The sequence below is a fragment of the Drosophila simulans genome, chromosome 2L (genome assembly GCF_016746395.2).
Source record: "Drosophila simulans strain w501 chromosome 2L, Prin_Dsim_3.1, whole genome shotgun sequence".
Taxonomy (NCBI): Eukaryota; Metazoa; Arthropoda; class Insecta; order Diptera; family Drosophilidae; genus Drosophila; species Drosophila simulans.
In genome coordinates, this window is record NC_052520.2 from 18,446,597 (window position 1) to 18,462,375 (window position 15,779).

The window sequence follows — 15,779 nt, forward strand, 5'->3', positions numbered from 1 at the left end:
ATTATACATGCGTTTTTAACAATTTAAATTTTTTGAAAGCGGCATATACCTTTGCCATTCGCAACGATTCGATGTGTTCTCTTTACTGTGACTGTGAATGTTATTTTAGGAAGAAGAAGACAACACGTGCGGGCATTCAACGTGTTTATTCCCAGTTGATATTCGTTTGCCTGCGATTTCAGCTTGATTAAGGAATCGTCTAACTATTTAAAGTTAAATAAGTATGGAAAGTGAGCAGCCTACGGCTGTAAAGGCTTCAGCTTCAATTGAAGAGCCGCAATCCACTGAAACAGCTGTTGAATTGGGGAAACATAGCGCCTTGGAAGCAGACTTATCAACAGATAAGGTGCAATCAGCGACTACAGGTAAGCTTATGAGCTTTCTATGCTATTAATTCAATAATATACTTGGAATTTTCATGCAGAAACTACGAATGCAGTAGAAGAACCAGTAGAAATGGAGAAGCAGGTGGAGAATGAACTGGTAAATGAGTCAACACAAGCCATAACATCGACCACAACCCAGGAAAAGGCTGCGGATTCAGTGAATAATCTTGCACAGGAGCAACAGGGTATGGGAATGGAGTGCGAAACATCATCAAATCTCGTGGTCCAGGGAAGTCCTGGTAAAAAGCAGGAGACCCCTCAGGAAATGGATTGTGAAACGTCTGGCCAATCGGAAGCCACTCCTTTAACATCGGAAGAATCCAAAAAAGTTGCCTCTGATGCGTCTGCCACTATGACCGCATCTCAAGTTCAGCCCGCTCCAGAGGTTAATTCAAGTCCTAAAGCAAGTGGCCTCAGTCTGTTGGCTGCCTACAGCTCTGATGACTCCGATGAGGAGAAAGTGCAGAACGGCGACAACGATGTGATTGAAGTTCCAGTTACAGACCCCGCCTCCTCCACCACTGCATATCGTCCAGTTGTAGCTGTTAGCTCGGACGACGAGAGCTCAAAAAGCAGCAGCAGCAGCAGTGACTCCGACTCCGATTCCGAAGGAGAATACCTCACCGTACTTCGCAAGAAGATTGACAAAAGGATCAACACCGTGGATTGCGATGAGGATGACGAGGACTTCGATGAAGATGGTGCTACAGGAGATCGGTCTCGTCGTCGCCAGCCCCCGAAAGTACGAGGAGAAATGCTCCTTGATGACCTTCCGCCCATCCATCAGCTAGAGATTACTGTACCCGAGGATGAATGCGTTGAACTGGGCAAAGTTCAGTCCATCGTCGATCAGCTTGTTTTGGTTTCCGTGCTGCCGAATTCTATGCTATTCGATCTCGACACCGTTTTGTTCCTGGAGAAGGGTCGCAAGGTCCTGGGCGAAGTGTTCGATGTGTTGGGTCAAGTGTCGGATCCACTGTACTGCGTTCGATTTAACAGTAACCAACAGATCCTCGATAGGGGCATCAAAATTGGCGACGTAGTGTACTGCGCTCCCAAAACCGAACACACTCAATTTGTGATCCTCTCCAAGCTAATGCAAGTTCGAGGATCGGATGCTTCGTGGGAACACGATGTAGAACCACCAGCCCGCTACGTAGATCACTCGGATGATGAAGAGGAAAGAGAAGCCAGGGCAGAGCAGCGAAAGCGCCGCCAAAGGGATCGCACAAACTCCACAGATTCCGTGGACACGGTAACCTCGGTGGCCACGACAGCCACTCAGGCTTCTTCAGTGGTTCCTCCTCCTCGTCAGCGCGGACGTCGTGGGCAACGAGAGAGTTTCCGCCAGAGCCAGCGACCATCCATCAACCAGAACAACCAAAATCAGCCACGGGACGAACAGTACAACTACCATCCAAGCTACAATCCGGGCAGTTGGCACTCCAACTACTACCAGAACTATCACCAGGCAGCGGCTAACTTTAACATGGCTCAGCAGCATCCTGGCATGCCCTTCCCAGTGCCCAACTATGGCTACGGAATGCCCTACGCCATGCCGCCGCCCATGTACCCACAGATGTACCCGCCACCACCACCCTTTGCTCCTCCTCCGCCGAACAACCGGTCACATCAGGGTCAGCCGCCACCCAGCTAGAGATAGGTATGACAATTCAGTGAATTACTTTTATTATTCCAATAAAAAATCTTAATCAATTTGCGTGTGTGTTGTTAAAAATGTGTTCTGGGTTGTTCGATAAAATGCATGAAAGGTTCGTTGGATTTGTATAAAAAGGTACTTAATCTGTGTGGGATCATTAAATACGTTTACGGGTGTAAATATATATACGCGTTTAACTACGATACATGTATACCTGGCTTGGCTTATTATCGTACAGCAGGAAGCACTAAGCGGCCGAAAACAACTTCAATGTGTATAATATGCTTGCTGGCTAATCTAAAATATATGTAAACATGTTTATGTGCGTACTTGTGCACTTTTTCTATATACTATTGGGGCTAACAACAGTTGCCTTAAGCCGAGACTTGGATGTAACTTGTTAAAATTTCGTTCAACTGCTGAGCAACCACAAAATATTTTGATTGAGCTTATTCGAGCAACCAAACAAGTGGACCGGGATGGGGTCATCCATTTCCAGGACCACGTAGGCACGTGAGAATGTGACAATAAGTGTAGGAGCACTCCGAACAGCTCCAAGCTATTTACATTACAACAATAACGTAAAGTAAACGAAACAACAGTGGGCCGGTTTGGGTTAATTTTCGTTGATGATTAATGTGCAAATGTGCATAGGTTCGGAAAGTAATCTTTGGGCATATTATTAGTTTTTAATTAGGCAAGGATTTGGGTTCTATCATCTTGTAATACCTTATTTTCGTTGTATCACATTAAACGATTGCGTACGTTCAATAATCTTTTAGAAAATGGAATATTTCACTTATATTCCCACAATATGCATGCCAATATCAAGTGTATATTGCGTTCTTGAATTGATTAAAAATATTTGGCACTTTTCTTTTTCGAATACGTAAAATTTGATATGATTTTTCAAGATTACTTTTCGATACTAAGACTTTTAAGTTGCTTCGAATTTGTACAAAATTAACCCATCCCAAGGCGGGTAACAATATAAAAAATTCGCTCCTCGGACCTAAACTTTTAAAGATGTTCGATCTGGTGTCGCGGTTTGAGCAAAACCACCACCGCTGTTATGTTGTCCTGGGAATCCCGCTCCTTTGCAGCCTCTATCAGCAGTTTGGGAATGTCGTCCAACTTCATTGTAGTATCCGCTAGGGAATCGTAAACGGTTTCGATTATGAGCGACTCGGGCACATGATCCCACAGGCCATCGGTGCCTAGTACGAGAAAGTCGTGAGCCTCATTTAACTGCACATCCACGAAGTCCGGCTCTGCGATCACTGCCTCCAGGCTGTAGTCGCCAATGGAACGGGCCACGTTCAGAATCCCATTTACACGCCACTGCCCCTGGGCGTGGAGCACTGTTCCACCGGCTGTTTCTATTCTCTTGCGCTCATCCGGATTCTCTGGCTTGTGCGGTTTCACCAGCTGCAATTGAGTCCGCTTGCCCACGAGAAGGGCCTTGGAATCGCCCACCCAAGCGATATAAAGCTGATGCTTTGTGATCAAGGCACACACGCTGGTTGTGCCGCTGGTGATTTTCTTCTGGGTGAAACGTTCGTCGGCCAACAAAAATGCCGACTCGAAGGCATTGCGATAAAAGTCTGGGGAGAATGCAGCAGGATCTGGATTTGCTTTAAGCTGATCGGCCAGCAGTTGTGGAAGTTGGCTGGTTGCATAGGTGGCGGACAAAGAGCCAGAGTGACCATCAAAGACGCCAAAAAAACGGGTGGTCTTGTCCGGCAACTCGTACATTTCACCAAATCGATCCAGGCAAACACAGCGATCCTCCATTTTGCGGGGTTTGTTCTTAACAGCGGCAGATGTGTGCAGGGGTTCTTTCTGTTGGTGGCACTCGCAGTTTTCCGTCGCCGCCTCATCAGCGAAGTCCTTGAGGCGATCCACCTCCGAGTTGTCGGTGAGTTTTAGGATGTACTTCTCAAACTCACTGGCCACGAACTTCTGCAGCTTGAGAAGATCGTACTGTGGCGGACCCTCCACGGTGACTTCACACTCCTTGGCAAAGCACAGATCCTGCTCCAGCTGCTGTGTGCTTCGATGGAGTAGCTTAATCCGGAACTGCGCCGGACATCCTCGAGTCTCCAGTTGTTTCCAAATCGCTGAGACGAATTCGGCATGACGCTCCTCGCCGGACACTTTGTATGTCTCATTGGACGTACGGGTTACACAACTCCGGCTGACCACCTCCTCGCTTACGGCTGCTGCCTTCTCCGCCGTACTGGCCAGAAATCGCTTAAATTCCACCAGGTGCGCACATTCCGATGCGGGAATCGCATCTGACGACATACTTGTCAAGGGTCGCGTGTACCCCAGTTCCTGTTGCCGCTGCTAGTGGCGCCGCGCGATCATGAGTTAATCAATGCTAATTGTTGCTCAACGATGATTCACGCGCGCACTGTGCATTTTATGAGTTTTTATGTTGTTATTGTTTGCGTTCTTCTATGTTGTTCTGCTGCGAACTGAACTGTACTGGCTCGATAACTTTGCTCTGCCTATCGAAAAGGATTCGGGATATTCCCACCTACGAAGATTGGTTACCCTTCATCATCGGTTTCATATTACGTTGAATTTCTCTTTTTATTTTCTTTAAATTTTGATTGAAAACCTTTATTTGCATCATCCTTTATATTTTGAAACACAAAAAAACTACAGAGCTATTTAAAATTAATAGAATATAAATATAAACATAATTTCCTTTCCGATATATAAAAAAACATATATTTATTTTAAGGCCGCATGCGAAAGTGGAGACAGGCTATAACTGATTTAAAATGGAACGGCCACACATCCACCGGTGGCCAGCTGATTGTTACTGTTGCTTTTGTTTTTGTTACAAAATCACTTATGATTTTTGTGTTGTTTTAACAAAAAATGTTAAAATCCTAAACAGTAATAATAATCCACACAATTTACCATGAGCACGCCACTGGAACAGCAAACGGAAGAACGGGAGGCATTGCAGTCAATATACGAGGGCGACACGAACTTCAAGGAAATAGATAGCGTCACATTTCAGTACAAAGTAAGCCACATGGATAAAAAAAATGCACACAAATATGTTAATTTTGAATATAATAAATGAACTTTTAGTATGGCGAAGAGGATAGCTACAAGTCGTTTTTGGTCGAGCTCAAGTGGGGCGAAAATTACCCCGATGAAGCGCCAGCGATCAACATGAACGCGTTTTACAATAGGAATCTGTAAGTGCATCGGTATTCCCTGGGATATTGGACAATGCTTAGCTCTAAAGACGACGCTTTCCTTTTCAACAGACTGCCAGCTGTCAAGGAAGGGATCCAAACGGCTCTGAGTACGGAAGCGGACCAATGGCTGGGCTGTGGTATGACATATACCCTGTTCGAATGCCTTAAGGACAACCTGGAGCAACTAACCGCAGAGCAACCCGAATCCGCTCCCACGGTAGCGTTAGTGGATGATGGCGTGGGTGCTCTAAAGATCTCCGATCCCAATGCCGATGCGGAGTCCAAGAAGAAGGAGCCCAAGAAGGAGCACTTGACTAAGGCGCAAAAGCGCCGGCAGTGGGAGAGAACCGATCACAAAGGAGACCGGGAACGTGGCTGGGATTGGGTGGACCTCGTCAAGCATTTATCGCAGACGGGTGGCAAAAACGATGACGCTCTCACTGCCGCCGAAATCGCAGCGTCCAACGCTCCAGCTCTCCATCCCCTGAACAACTAAAATGCCTACCAACTAAAAATAGGAGTAAAAACATCGAGGAAACCTCAAATTGAAATCAAAAGCCAATACCGTTTTTATGTGATAGAATAAATGCGAGTGACTGCATGCGCGGCTATCATAAAATCTATTTACGCTACTAACTATTTAAGGTTGCAACTTTTGATTTGGGTGCGAGGATTGGCCCTTATAAGATTAGATTACCTTTAGAGGAGCAACACAGCAAAATTCCTGGGAGAACTTTATTGACATTTGTAATATTTGCGTTACATGATGGCTGCATAAAATCATAGTTTAATACAAAAGTAAAAATAAAAATCGATTATAATACCGGGATTTGCTTAGCAAGGATCAACATTGACAAGGATAACTAGCGATAAAAACGATCATTCCAACTGTGTCAAACGGGTCAGTCTAATTAAAGACGCCTTCGGCCCGGACATTTAGGGCATCCAGAAAGGAGCCCATGGGAGTGGAGGGAGCAAAGCTCTCGATGCTGTTGGTCAGCTTGTTCTTGATGTTTCGCAGTCGCAAGGAGGCGTGGATGAAGGTCAGCGAAATAGGCAGCAACACGGTGAAAATCGTCAAGAGCACTGCGCTCAGCAGGTGCAGAAGGAGATAACCTCCGAGCAGAGCTCCAGCCAGGATGTACCACTTCTGTTGGGCATTCTGCTCCGCTGCATTGGCATTTCCGCCAGTCAGACGACTGGCGATGAAGTTCTTCTTCGACTTTCCGCTAAAGAACTGCCAGATAACGCCTATGATCAAAGCCTGCACCAGCAGACCAGTAATAATCTTTGAAGGATTGCAGAAAATCATCAAAGCGTAGATGGTAAGGAAGAGCAAAAAGTAATTTGTTTGATAGTAGAGCAGGTTCTTCACCACCCGGTTGCCCCACTTCTCAAAATCCTTGAGATTGGGCAGTTGGAACCGGGCCGATCCCAGGATGAAGTCATCGAGGGTTCGCAGAGGCGGCAACTGAAGATTGCCGGACAAGGCGGCGGCTGCATCGCCCACGGAAGTGGAGGGCGTTGTCATGGTCTTCGGTTTATTGCGGATGTCCTGCTGGCTCTTGTCCTGCTGAAAGAGCTTCTGATAGCTCGGTTGACGTAGGCTCCGTGCGACGTTGCGAACCTCCTCCACGTTGAGCAGATTAGAAGTCAACTGCCGAATTTTCGGCCGCAAGCCAGTGGTTGCTAATTTTCCCCTTTTCCCGGGCAGCAGACGCGTCCTCTCGTCGTCGGTGAACCAGTCGTTATTGTCCTCTTGCTCACTATTATCCTCCAATCCTCGGAATTCCAGCGTATATGCAGATTTTCACACGACTCCGTCGTGACTTTCGTGCTGACTAACAAGCAATGACTATGGGATTCTGGAGGTGGGCTCGTGACTGCTGCCGTGAGTACACAAGAAGGAATTGTATAGACTCGTCGCACAATTTAACTTTACCCATTTTAATCATTCGCTAGCAATGAAATTGTAAAATTAATTATTAAATTAATTAAATATTAGGCATTAAGTGCGTGAGTCGTAATAGTCCATCACCATGAGCTATCGATAGGTACAAATGGCGTTGCCATACCAAAAATTAAAAAATATATTTTAAACTTAAATTTGGTTTTTCTTTTGATATTCAGTAAACTTACACGAAGCCCATATTATAGAAAAGCACTTGTTTGTCGTTTTAAAGTAATGTCTGTATAACTATATTTTTATGATCAACTGTCCCGAACTTGTGTATTTGAACGTTCTCACTTAAAATGATTATTTATAACTTCAATCTGACCACATTCAAATTGAATTCAAACTCTCTGTCAAATAACAAGAATGTGGCTCTATTTTCCGCTAAACAGACGGAAGTATAAGTACAGCTAACATAACAACGCATCTTAAATAAAAAGAACTAAATTGTGGTTCACGGAAATTATTCTGGAAACGATTTTTACTGATGTGTGAATGTTTGAGAAACAGGTTGGTTGGTGGTGTTGGGCAGATTAGAGAATCAACCTAAACATTGTTAAACAATTATTAATATTAATGTTCATGATTAAATTAGGAATAGTTTCTCTGTTTATCCTCCGACTTGGACGTTGACTACGACTACTTAAAACTTGGTTCAAGTTTTGGTAATGCGTTGCTGCTGGTAACACGATGATGCTTTCATTTGGTAAGTGGTGCTTGGTTACGCTTCCAGATCGTTAACGAACAGCACCTCGCGGTTCTTGAGTCCCACGGCCTGAAGGCTTTTGTTCAGCGTCTCCTTGGCTGTGCCTGCTTCCCCAGCGGCATCCAAATTCGCTTTCGAGAAGAGCACGCGCTTTGGGAAATTCGTTGTGATCTCGAACTCATCCGGCGAATCGGGATGGCAGAAGAGATAGTGATAAACGTCCTGCAAAAATATCAGATAATCAATCCCAAATTAGCAGTTTAAATTTGTGTAGCTTACAAGCACCGAATCCGTCTGGTTAAATCGGCGCTCTAGGCGTGTTCCACTGGGCAGCTTGAATACAACTGCGATGGCGCCGACAGCATCCACTGTCGGCTCGGATGGCACCAGAGTGGCCAGCTCGATCTTTTGCCGGGCAATCTCCTCCTTGCGAAGCTCGACATCGCGTCGAGCTTGTTCCACAGCCTCCTCCGCCTGCCGGACGGCATCTCGCTCCCTTTGGCGCTGACGCTCCTTCTCCTCGTCCGCAAGCAAACTCTGCTCGTAGGCCTCGTCCTGCTGTCTTCTTAAAGTCTGTGTAAAATTCCGCTCCAAGCGATCTGCACGCGCTTGACTCAGCCACACCTCGTTGGCGTTCGTCACCGACTGGAGGCGACGGAGCAGCTCTTCGGGCGTGCAATCCCCCTCGAAGCGTCCGACGATCATCATGCGATTTGCTCGAAGGCTGATCATCACCATCGTTGGATAGCTGCGCACCGTGATCGACTGCATAACCCGGTATCCCTCCGGCGTGGCTACGTCGCATCCCCATAACAGAGTGTGTGTGTTAATGTAGTCAATGACCGATCTTGACGACAGTGTGTTGCGGCAGAACGATTCCACATCTGGGTTCTTGGTGGGATCCTTGTGCAGGTAAACGATTAGAAAGCGCAGCTCCTGCTTAGCATCGTTCAGGGCCTGGGCATATGTGCCCTGATAGAAAACCGGGTGCTCGGGATACCTTTCGTAGTATTCCCTAATAAACTTCATCACATCGCCCAGTGGATCTGTCACCAAGCGGGCTTCGTTTCCGCCGCCCAGGTTCACAAACGCACTGACGATGCTCGTCACCGTGGAATAGAAGTATTGAAATACGAAGTTAATCACGTATCCAAGAATGCCGGTGAAGCTGCGGGGAACGGGGCCACTGGGCACCCGGCTAACCGTCCTTCCGCCAGGCATGTTGGCGGAAAACACCTGCTGTAGGAAGCGGTCGTTAACGACAGCGGGCGCTCGGACATCTGTGGAGGCGGCGAACATAGTGGGACGGCCCTCGCGGATATTTAGCTGCTCCTGGAAGGCCACCTGCAAATTTAGATATGAAAAATGGTAAATAAGCTGGTATTTCGTTTTGCAGGGCGAATATGGCCCATTGAAAAAAAAAAAACAAATATAAAATTAATTTTGTATAAAATGATTACTATCTTTAGTCGTTAGTAGTAGTATTTTTCCAGCCACCACTGTATGAAGGACTGGCGTCTTACGTGTCCCTGTTATTCTGACATTCACTGTTTGGGCATATAAACATATGCATACCTCGAGATCCCATTGGTGTCTGATTAGGACGTCGCGACAGACGTTCATGTCCTCGATACCGGTGAGATCCTGGAACTGGAGCACCTTCTCCGTCTGTTCGTTGGTCAGTCCATCAGCTTCCATATTTCCTGCAGTTGAAGGCCTCCGTTCCCAGTTGACGTTGTTGTTGGCTTCTACGCAGTGCGTGCGTATGTGTGTGTGCTTGTGTGGGTGCCAATGGGCCGTGACTGTCTCTGTGGTGTTGTTTTTGTTGTAAGCTGGCCTTTGTCCAGTGGCTCAGCCGCTGCGGCGAGGGACGGGGGATGAGTAGCGTGGGCACTAAATGCTTCTACTGGTCGCCAGGAATCATTTCAACGCACGCCAAATTGCCGCACTACAAGGCGTTTAACATTTCTTGGCAATTTATTTCTTTTCCGCAGGTGATTGCTTGCTCTTCTTCTTGCCTTTCTGCCAATGATCCGATGAATTTAGTTGTGAATGACTAGTGTGACCGCGCAGGCCGAAGTGTTCTCACTGCGAACTCCAGCGGTCACAGCACCTGCTATTTGCGCAGTAACAATTTGAGTTCGCTTATTACAAAATTATTTTTCTTATTTATTTGATCTCTATGCCTGGCGCTATAAAACACAGAACTGATTAAAAGCAATATTGACATTTATTTCAAAGGTGTCGGATGAAACCAAGGAGTAGTGGAATCAGCCTATTTGTCTAACATCACTTGGAGAATCGACGGAAGAGCTTTGGAATTTTCAGGTAATAAAGCGGCGGGCACATTCTTTAATCAATCCGAACAATAGCACTCAAATTTGAATTGTGTAAATATCTGAATAAATAGATCAAAATGTATGTGATTTCCACGTCTAAGAAAACTGTGCTCTCCGACTTCGCGGATCTGGAGACAAAGTCTGAGTATGTGCACCAGAATGCAGAGCCCACGGACTTTCAGTTCAACGGCCAGCGCCGGGTCTTCGTGGAGGTGGATAAAATGGCGGGCTTGGCCGTGATGCGAATAAAGGAGAAGGATGGCAAGAGTAAGAGAGAGGTGCGAGTCCCCCAATCCAACGGATGTAATAAACTTCCCATTTCACAGCGCCCGAGATTCAACGAGTCCGTAAGCTCACCATCGATAATGCCTTCTGTGTGGCGTGCGCCAAACAATCCCTGGAAGAGATCGCCGTGGGCCAGAGCGGTTGTGTTAAGCTATACAACTTCCGGACGGCACAGCTCATCCACCGTTTTCCGGCGGACCCGCAAAGGAGTACTGTCCTCTACATGGACTACAACAATACGGACGAGTATATAGCCGCCGTGCGCGATGGCGGGGACATCAGTATCTTGGGCACCAAGACCAAGCAGAAGACCAACACCTTCACCATAGATGGCGAGTAAGTTAAAGACCTAATAACATAGGCATCTTAGAACAAGATTGCATTAACCTTTTGCTATCCTGTTCATATAAGCTCTACTCTTGTGCGCTTTCATCCGAGCAAACGCTTCCATTTGTCAATCGCTTCCTATAAAGGAGCCGTGACCGTCTATGATGTGCAGGGAATGCGGAAGATTTTCCATGCCAGCGAAGCGCACAGTGCTCCCTGCCGGGACATCAGTATGTGCGCATCCCAGCCGGCACTGCTGGTCAGCGTGGGCTACGATTGCAAGATAAACATCTTCGACATTCGACGAAATCGTGCTCAGGCATCCACGGATCGCCTGACCTACTCGCATCCGCTATCGACGGTGGCACTTAGCGAATGTGGCACTTACCTTTGTGCTGGTAACCTTAAGGGCGAATTGATAGCCTATGATATGAGGAGTACAAAGGCTCCGCTGGCCGTGAGGAGTGTTCATGATGCGGCTGTGACACGTGTAGCCTTTGTGCCCGTGCCAAGTGTGGATAGCCAGCAGAACGGTAGCCTCAACAGCTCCGAAAATGCAACTGGTTTGACGGCCGAAGCTCCTCGTGTAGAGCGCGGGCCCAGCGATGAGTTGCGTAAATCGATTGCCGCTAATTTGTTGAGCACCCAAAACCATCATCTGACCAGTCTGGGTTACGGCGTGTCAACACCTACCATAGTTCGCCGGGATTCCTTTTGCGAGTTCCTGGATGCCCAAGGTCCGAGGGCTGTGGATCGCATGTCGACCCGCTTGGGCGCCTCTTACAGAGATAGTTTTGACTGGGAGACGCTCAACCGAAAACCGCAACCTAATGAAACTGCCAACCGTCAAAGTCTTTGTCCTCCAGTGTCATCTGGCCCCACCTCGGTGGATAACTCAGTTAACAGCTCTACCACGGAGTCACTGCAACGCAAGTTACTGTAGAGATTTTTTTTTTTTTTAGTTTTAATAAGCTTATTATTTGCAGAGACCTTAAGCGGCCCACTTAAAGATCGGAGCAACATTTCCGGAGATGGAAAGCTGATGAAGATCGCCGAGACGGACGAGCTCTGCGAGGAGCAGTCTGCCAACATTTCCGTGGCCAGCAGCACAGGAGGCGGCAGCGACAAAGAGAATCCACCGCCGGTGGACGCAGAAATGAAACGACGTCTGCGCCTACTTTCGGCCAGTCGAAACAGTACCCCGCACCATGCTAACATCACACCACAATCCTCAAATCCTCTCTTGAAGCCTCAGCAGTTGCTGGCCAAATCGTCAAGCGGACTTTCCGCCCAAATGGATGCAGATTGGCGCAAGGAATTCAGCGAGCTAAGAGATTTTGTAGACCAGCGCTGCGGGAAGGTGGAGCGGGAACTCGAGTATGTTACCTTCTCTAATCAGCGGCTACTGGCCAATAAGATGACCAAATACATGGACAAGCAGGCGGAAAACACAAGGGAGATCCGAGACGCCCTAGCTTTACTACTTCAAGGAGATAGCTTCATGCGCGAGTTCACGCGCCTAAAAAATGAAAACGAAATGTTGAAGGCCAAATTGAAGTTCTACCTGGAGCAGGAGAAAACGGAATCATGCGGAGAGTAAAATGAGCGGAAGACATGTTAATAAATAATTGAAACATTGTTAATATTGTATTTAATTTATTGTTATTTTCAACTATTAAAAATATTTTTCAAAATAGTTTTTGGCGTCTCATGAATCTTATGAAAATTTTAACTCGTTAATCGATACATTTAGATAATATTTTACAAATGTTTTAGAATAATTACCGCGGTCTATAAAATGTTTTTGAATTCGTTTTTAATAAAGTGCTGCAAAAGTGTAATGCGATAAGAAAGCTTCTTAAAATGTATTTATAAAAAACTTTTCACTTTCTGTATTCCAGCTTTAAGTGATCATTTTTTGGACTAAAGATGGGCATGTCCACCGATATGGTCCTGTTGAAGTTCTCGTAGTCGACAATGTAGCGCTCGTTTTGAGCGTCGTAATGGATGATATTGACGAACCGCTGGCCCCAGAAAATCTCCCTTGGCAGATAGGACGTCTTGGCCTCCGTCATCTGCGCAGTGGCAGGGGAAGTGCCCACAATGGACACATACAACTCGAATTGGGCAGCATTGAAGAGTTTCGCTGTTGTGAACTGGTACAACGGACTGGTCTCATCGATGACATGGCACACCACATCGGGCCAGAGAATAATCTGCTCCCCATTCCCCTCCAGCTTCAGTTCAACGTGACTTTTAATAGTCTCTCCCTCGCGCGTGCTGTCAGCGAAATAGATAAGATGGGGGTTCGTATTAATTGCTTGTTTTATCCAGCAGCAAGTACTATCTAAATGGAAGGTCAGTTAATTTAGGATTTTCCTTATGACTGGGTCAATATTTAAGGAGTCAAGTGTGAACCACTCTATAGTTGTATAGAATTTTAGAATGTTTATTTAAATAATAACTTCAAATTCCTTTTACCATAACTTATTATATGTCAAGCTTACTTGGAAGATCGAAATGATATAAAGATTAAAGTCAGATTGTACTTAAGTATTGGGATTTTCCCGAAAATGCGACAGTGACTCACCGCTTGTCCACGATGATGTAGACTCGTATCTTGGACTCGATAGACTGCTGCTCGCGGGGATCGCAGACACGGAATAGCAAACAAAGCCTGCCGTCGCGATAACAGATCTACGTGAGATAATCGCTAAAGGATGGATCCGAAGGGATGGGTGGCTCCTCACCCAGTGGAGCCAGTTTACTTACCACAGCCTTATCGCTGAACTTCAACTTGGTCAGCTGCCTTGCTGGCCGTGCGGTCTTGGCATAGATCACGCTCACCATACAGCCCTCGATTAGGGCCGCACTTACCATCTGCATGACGAACAGGAAGATCGTCTCCGGACACTCCTCGCTGGCGTACTTTTCGCCGAATCCGAGGGTCGTCTGTGTTTCCACAGAGTATATGATCATGGCCACCCAGCTGTGCACCCCGTAGATGCAGGGATCGACGCCCTCGCCCATTCGCTTGCCACTTACCGGATCGAAGATGAAGTCACCGTGCGAGTAGGCCACCACGTAGCAGAGAGCTGCGAAGAGCAGCCAGCTGAGGAAGTAGCTGCCCAGGAACAGGGTCAGCATATACTTCCACTCCAGTTCCATCTGTGCGATTGGAAAGAAACGACCTTTATAGATTACCAATGAATGAAAATACGACCCATTTTAATAGCTTTACTGTATATTCCCTCAATTTAGCAAGTGGATATGTGGTTGGTTAATACGTATTTATTAATATGTGTGAGTATTTTAGTCGGTCATGGCTTGATTAATGTACTACAGACTATATGCTGAACGTGACGCGCTCGTTTTGGTTAGGATTAGACTTCGAAAGATGGGGACTCAGGTGCGGTGGCTCATTGGCCAGTTCATCGAGTCTGCGCTGAATACTTGGCGTTATGCTATACACATCCGATCGCGCTTGATCGGCTCTGGGCGTTGACGATTTCCTGTGGCCGAACCAGGATCTTACCAGCGTGGTGACCAGATCCCGCATGTAGCGCCATGACTTCTCCGGAATGCGCCGGAACACAACGTTCTCCTTGCCGTTCTTTTCCATCACGCGATTAAGACTGCGCCTCAGTCCATCGGAGGAGGAAGTCCGCGGTCCGGATCCCAAATCTGGAGTAAGCTCTATCGTACTGCCCGCCCAGTCGTGTGCGTAGGGGAAACTAAACGTGGGGTTAATAGAAAATTTAGTTATTTAAAATAACTAAGGAAGGCATATTTCGATGAACTTGTAAGTTCATACAAAAGAAGGGTTTTCGTTTCATTAAAGCTTAATTTAAAGAAAAAATTCAATTCACTCCTTTATCGTATCCATAGTCATTATAAAAACTATCTGATTAGTAAATCCTTTTGCCTAAACTCAACTCACTTCTGCTCGCTGCGTGTTTCCAGGTGATCGCCGGCTGCTTTTGACCTTCTGCGCCGTACGAAGCCCGGACTTTCCGGATAGTAATCCGACGCATTGACCGTCTCCTTTTCGGAGGAGCGGAGCAGCGGCTTCTGCTCCAGTGGCTTGGGCTTCACCGGCATGGAGGTGGAGCGGTGCATGGGTAGGGAATCCGTGGCAGCAGCTCCCAGGGGAGATGCGTCCGATTGCATGACCGGGATTCAGCTATTGCCGCCTACGCAGACGCGGGATCACTGACGAGAGCGTGGCCTATAATTGTCGGAAATTTGGGGCAATTTCACTCGAACGCGTAGATCTGCGTTTTAATTTTAATTGAATTGAATTAGGCTGCAGTGGCCCACGGCTACGATTTATAGTGAGAGCGAGAGCTCAACTTGATTGCCTGACCGCTTGACACTGACTAAGTCCGCGTCCATACTATCTGCCCCTTGAAGATGTGCATTTGGATTTATTTATTATCTGGTTCGTGGGGCATATGACAGCGGTTGTCCGCCGCCCGCCGAGATTAGTGCCTCGAAATGTGCCCCAAGATCTAAAGTAAAAGTCGGACGCTATCAGTGTATTTATTTTGCGAACGATCAAATATTGTCCTAAGTCTGGCAAATATTTCACTTTTTATACATACGTCGGGAGGGCAGCACAATCTTTTGCATCTGCATCTCTTGACTGGAAGTAGATAGTGTTTGGTAAGATATCCGGTTACGTTTGAATTTGGCGCCCACACAATGGATTGGGCACTTGTGTAAGAACATTTTAAAGCCTGATAAGGAAACTATCATAATATAATTTTAATAGAACTGCATCTTAAATTGTATTTAATTTCCTTATTATTGAATAGGTGATAAAAGTCATGTTACCTAATTTCTCAAGCTAAAAAAAAAATTTTGCACCTGATTAAAAAACAATATGCCATTCAATC

At 46.4% G+C, this 15,779-nt stretch overlaps 7 protein-coding genes across 8 annotated transcripts; 3 read left to right on the forward strand and 4 right to left on the reverse strand.

The window, feature by feature from the left end:
* Positions 1–74: 74 nt before the first annotated feature.
* Positions 75–2,102, forward strand: LOC6732705 (H/ACA ribonucleoprotein complex non-core subunit NAF1). 2 transcript variants are annotated; one of them, XM_044922328.1, is made up of 2 exons: positions 75–368; positions 422–2,102. In XM_044922328.1, exons 1-2 carry the CDS (start codon positions 224–226, stop codon positions 2,041–2,043), a joined length of 1,767 nt encoding a protein of 588 aa, XP_044778263.1. In that variant the 5' UTR covers positions 75–223; the 3' UTR covers positions 2,044–2,102. The 2 variants fall into 2 exon arrangements, with proteins under 2 accessions (XP_044778263.1, XP_016025439.1); XM_016180348.3 differs by having other exon boundaries at positions 76–365; positions 425–2,102.
* Positions 2,059–4,563, reverse strand: LOC6732706 (protein phosphatase 1F). The gene has a single exon (XM_002079784.4). It carries the CDS (start codon positions 4,351–4,353, stop codon positions 3,067–3,069), a length of 1,287 nt encoding a protein of 428 aa, XP_002079820.1. The 5' UTR covers positions 4,354–4,563; the 3' UTR covers positions 2,059–3,066.
* A 127-nt stretch (positions 4,564–4,690) lies between these two features.
* Positions 4,691–5,893, forward strand: LOC6732707 (RWD domain-containing protein 4). The gene is made up of 3 exons (XM_002079785.4): positions 4,691–5,089; positions 5,158–5,267; positions 5,340–5,893. The coding sequence occupies exons 1-3, from the start codon at positions 4,982–4,984 to the stop codon at positions 5,764–5,766; spliced, it is 645 nt and encodes a 214-aa protein (XP_002079821.1). The 5' UTR covers positions 4,691–4,981; the 3' UTR covers positions 5,767–5,893.
* A 98-nt stretch (positions 5,894–5,991) lies between these two features.
* On the reverse strand, positions 5,992–7,138 carry LOC6732708 (PRA1 family protein 3). The gene has a single exon (XM_002079786.4). The coding sequence runs from the start codon at positions 6,799–6,801 to the stop codon at positions 6,178–6,180; it is 624 nt and encodes a 207-aa protein (XP_002079822.1). The 5' UTR covers positions 6,802–7,138; the 3' UTR covers positions 5,992–6,177.
* Positions 7,139–7,671: 533 nt separating this feature from the next.
* Positions 7,672–10,134, reverse strand: LOC6732709 (FAS-associated factor 2). The gene is made up of 3 exons (XM_002079787.4): positions 9,506–10,134; positions 8,210–9,274; positions 7,672–8,152 (listed from the first exon to the last, which is right to left on the reverse strand). The coding sequence occupies exons 1-3, from the start codon at positions 9,626–9,628 to the stop codon at positions 7,946–7,948; spliced, it is 1,395 nt and encodes a 464-aa protein (XP_002079823.1). The 5' UTR covers positions 9,629–10,134; the 3' UTR covers positions 7,672–7,945.
* Positions 10,135–10,240: 106 nt separating this feature from the next.
* On the forward strand, positions 10,241–12,524 carry LOC6732710. The gene is made up of 4 exons (XM_002079788.4): positions 10,241–10,536; positions 10,596–10,890; positions 10,966–11,810; positions 11,868–12,524. Exons 1-4 carry the CDS (start codon positions 10,347–10,349, stop codon positions 12,479–12,481), a joined length of 1,944 nt encoding a protein of 647 aa, XP_002079824.1. The 5' UTR covers positions 10,241–10,346; the 3' UTR covers positions 12,482–12,524.
* A 240-nt stretch (positions 12,525–12,764) lies between these two features.
* LOC6732711 (ATP-sensitive inward rectifier potassium channel 11) lies at positions 12,765–15,292 on the reverse strand. Its single transcript, XM_002079789.4, has 5 exons — positions 14,822–15,292; positions 14,417–14,615; positions 13,654–14,049; positions 13,472–13,578; positions 12,765–13,161 (listed from the first exon to the last, which is right to left on the reverse strand). The coding sequence occupies exons 1-5, from the start codon at positions 15,049–15,051 to the stop codon at positions 12,765–12,767; spliced, it is 1,329 nt and encodes a 442-aa protein (XP_002079825.1). The 5' UTR covers positions 15,052–15,292.
* Between the last annotated feature and the right edge of the window lie 487 nt (positions 15,293–15,779).

Bases quoted from the DNA above. Each gene is read 5' to 3' on its own strand.
- LOC6732705 (XM_044922328.1), top strand. From the start codon at position 224: ATGGAAAGTGAGCAGCCTACGGCTGTAAAGGCTTCAGCTTCAATTGAA. The intron at 369-421 runs AGCTTATGAGCT...GGAATTTTCATG, and splicing joins GCAATCAGCGACTACAGGTA to CAGAAACTACGAATGCAGTA.
- LOC6732706 (XM_002079784.4), bottom strand. From the start codon at position 4,353: ATGTCGTCAGATGCGATTCCCGCATCGGAATGTGCGCACCTGGTGGAA.
- LOC6732707 (XM_002079785.4), top strand. From the start codon at position 4,982: ATGAGCACGCCACTGGAACAGCAAACGGAAGAACGGGAGGCATTGCAG. The intron at 5,090-5,157 runs GTAAGCCACATG...ATGAACTTTTAG, and splicing joins GCGTCACATTTCAGTACAAA to TATGGCGAAGAGGATAGCTA. The intron at 5,268-5,339 runs GTAAGTGCATCG...CCTTTTCAACAG, and splicing joins GCGTTTTACAATAGGAATCT to ACTGCCAGCTGTCAAGGAAG.
- LOC6732708 (XM_002079786.4), bottom strand. From the start codon at position 6,801: ATGACAACGCCCTCCACTTCCGTGGGCGATGCAGCCGCCGCCTTGTCC.
- LOC6732709 (XM_002079787.4), bottom strand. From the start codon at position 9,628: ATGGAAGCTGATGGACTGACCAACGAACAGACGGAGAAGGTGCTCCAG. The intron at 9,275-9,505 runs GTATGCATATGT...CTAAATTTGCAG, and splicing joins GACACCAATGGGATCTCGAG to GTGGCCTTCCAGGAGCAGCT. The intron at 8,153-8,209 runs GTAAGCTACACA...ATATTTTTGCAG, and splicing joins ACCAGACGGATTCGGTGCTT to GACGTTTATCACTATCTCTT.
- LOC6732710 (XM_002079788.4), top strand. From the start codon at position 10,347: ATGTATGTGATTTCCACGTCTAAGAAAACTGTGCTCTCCGACTTCGCG. The intron at 10,537-10,595 runs GTAAGAGAGAGG...CCCATTTCACAG, and splicing joins AAAGGAGAAGGATGGCAAGA to CGCCCGAGATTCAACGAGTC. The intron at 10,891-10,965 runs GTAAGTTAAAGA...TGTTCATATAAG, and splicing joins ACCTTCACCATAGATGGCGA to CTCTACTCTTGTGCGCTTTC.
- LOC6732711 (XM_002079789.4), bottom strand. From the start codon at position 15,051: ATGCAATCGGACGCATCTCCCCTGGGAGCTGCTGCCACGGATTCCCTA. The intron at 14,050-14,416 runs GTAAGATCCTGG...CCAATCGCACAG, and splicing joins GGGATCTGGTCACCACGCTG to ATGGAACTGGAGTGGAAGTA. The intron at 13,162-13,471 runs GTGAGTCACTGT...TTTCGCTGACAG, and splicing joins TACATCATCGTGGACAAGCG to CACGCGCGAGGGAGAGACTA.